This window comes from Chrysochloris asiatica, unplaced genomic scaffold (assembly GCF_000296735.1).
Source record: "Chrysochloris asiatica unplaced genomic scaffold, ChrAsi1.0 scaffold00003, whole genome shotgun sequence".
In the NCBI taxonomy this organism is placed as follows: domain Eukaryota; kingdom Metazoa; phylum Chordata; class Mammalia; order Afrosoricida; family Chrysochloridae; genus Chrysochloris; species Chrysochloris asiatica.
The window spans coordinates 12786352-12788249 of record NW_006408521.1 but is presented as its reverse complement, the minus strand read 5'-3'; the positions used below and the strand labels follow the sequence as shown (position 1 = coordinate 12788249).

Sequence of the window (1898 nt, the reverse complement as noted above, 5' to 3'; positions counted from 1 at the left end):
CTCTTCTGGTCTTCGGTCTTTAGTGTTTAATGCATCAAATCTGTTCTTCAGATGATCTCTAAATTCAGGTTGGATAAATTCAAGGTCATATTTTGACTCTCATAGACTTGTTTTCATTTTCTTCAGCTTCATTTAGAGATATACAGGGAGACATATAAAAAGCGAACTGTCCACTTAACCTTAAGATCCTTTTCTTATCCTAGATTCACTTAGAATATGTGGAAATGTTAAGAACCTTAGCTCAAGATAGTCTCCAATACATTCTGTATTTAATATTACCTGAATTATTAATGTTGTTTGTCTTCCCATGAGGAATTCTATAAAGGCCAAGTATATAACCATCTTCAGTTACAATATCATACACCTCATCAGGGTAGCCCCAGTAGGAAATAATTTGGCTCTGTATGAATAAAAAACAAAAATTTTAGCTAAAGATTCTTAGTAAAGTAAGTTAAATGTTTTTCTATTTCTAAACAATTATGTAATAATGAGCGTTAGTATTCTCTGACAACCTCTGGCAGTCAATCTATTTTTCTTTCCATTAATTCTGATTTATTCAGACAATAAAATAAGATATCTACTTATGAATCAGGCTGCTAACCTGAGGGTCGGCAGTTCGAAACTACCAGCTGCTCCGCGGGAGAAAGATGAGGCGTTCTGCTCCCGTAAAGATGTACAGCTTCGGAAACCCTATGCAGGGTCACTATGAGTCGGAATCGACTCCACGGTACTTAACAACAACAACAACAACAGTACTCTGGTAGCATAGTGGTTACAAATCAGGCTGCTAATGTCAAGGTCAGCAGTTCAAAACTACCAGCTGTTCCACGGGAGAAAGATGAGGCTTTCAGCTCCCGTAAAGATTTACAGCCTCGGAAACCCTGTACAGGGTCACTATGAGTTTGAACTGACTCCATGGCACATAACAACAACATTATATTAGAGACTCAAAAAAGGTAAATAAAATTGAATTTAAAAATGAAACCCCTGCCCTCAATGAGAAAGATCCAAGAACTAACCCACTAACCATTTCTTTTCTAACTACTATCCACATATAAGTTTGCCTGTCCACCCATGTACATTACTAAAACATATGTGTATTCATAACTGTATGTACATGAGTGCATGCATACATATATGCATGAGGGTAAGTTGAAAAAGTAGTGCTACTAGGGTTCCAGTTCATACTCATAATACAGGTGAATTTATTTTCAAACAAAATGTGTTTAAACATATCTCTGCAATCAATGGATCACTGTAGACAAGTTCTTTCAGTAATATACTTGTCTCCTGAGGGTGTCTTCCAAAAAAAGGTCCAATCAGAACTGGCTCTGAGAGAATCTGCTAGGTCCACTAAATTCACGGCAGAAAGGCCAGCTTGGGACGTTACTGTCTCTGTGTTTTGGGGTTCCAGAGGCGTAACCTTGATGGATTTGTTCAAAGGGCACAAGATAATCTTGGGGCTTATTGCGAAGCTTGCAAACAATGGGAAACCACGTTGGTGAGAAAAAGGCCAGGAAGTTGTGCTGAGAAAATTTTTTCTATCATGAAGACATACCTGTTTATTCTACGAGGGTAACAAGATTGTTCCTTCGAGAACTTGATTTGGAACCTTACACCATCCTTCTTACAGTCCGACCTTGCCCCAAATCAAAGACCATTTAAAAGGAACGTGATTTGAGTCCTTCAAGCATGCTCAAACTGCTGCTTTTACATTGTGTGAATCAAACAGCACAGAATTCTTCAGAGAAGGGATAGAGAAATGGAACCACTGCCTTCTTGTTGTTGTTGTTGCTAAGTGCCGTGGAGTCGGTTCCGACCCATAGCGACCCTGTACAGGGTTTCCGAGGCTGTAAATCTTTACGGGAGCAGAACGCCTCATCTTTCTCCCGCGGAAC

The 1898-nt window shown here is 39.2% G+C and overlaps 1 protein-coding gene across 1 annotated transcript in view; it reads right to left on the bottom strand.

Moving 5' to 3' along the window:
• LIPJ (lipase, family member J) overlaps nucleotides 1-1898 on the bottom strand; it is an 18240-nt gene that overhangs the window by 14948 nt on the left and 1394 nt on the right. Inside the window, exon 2 of the mRNA XM_006831119.1 lies at nucleotides 280-400. Within this exon, the coding sequence (XP_006831182.1) occupies nucleotides 280-400 (121 nt within the window). The remainder of the gene's footprint in view (nucleotides 1-279; nucleotides 401-1898) is intronic.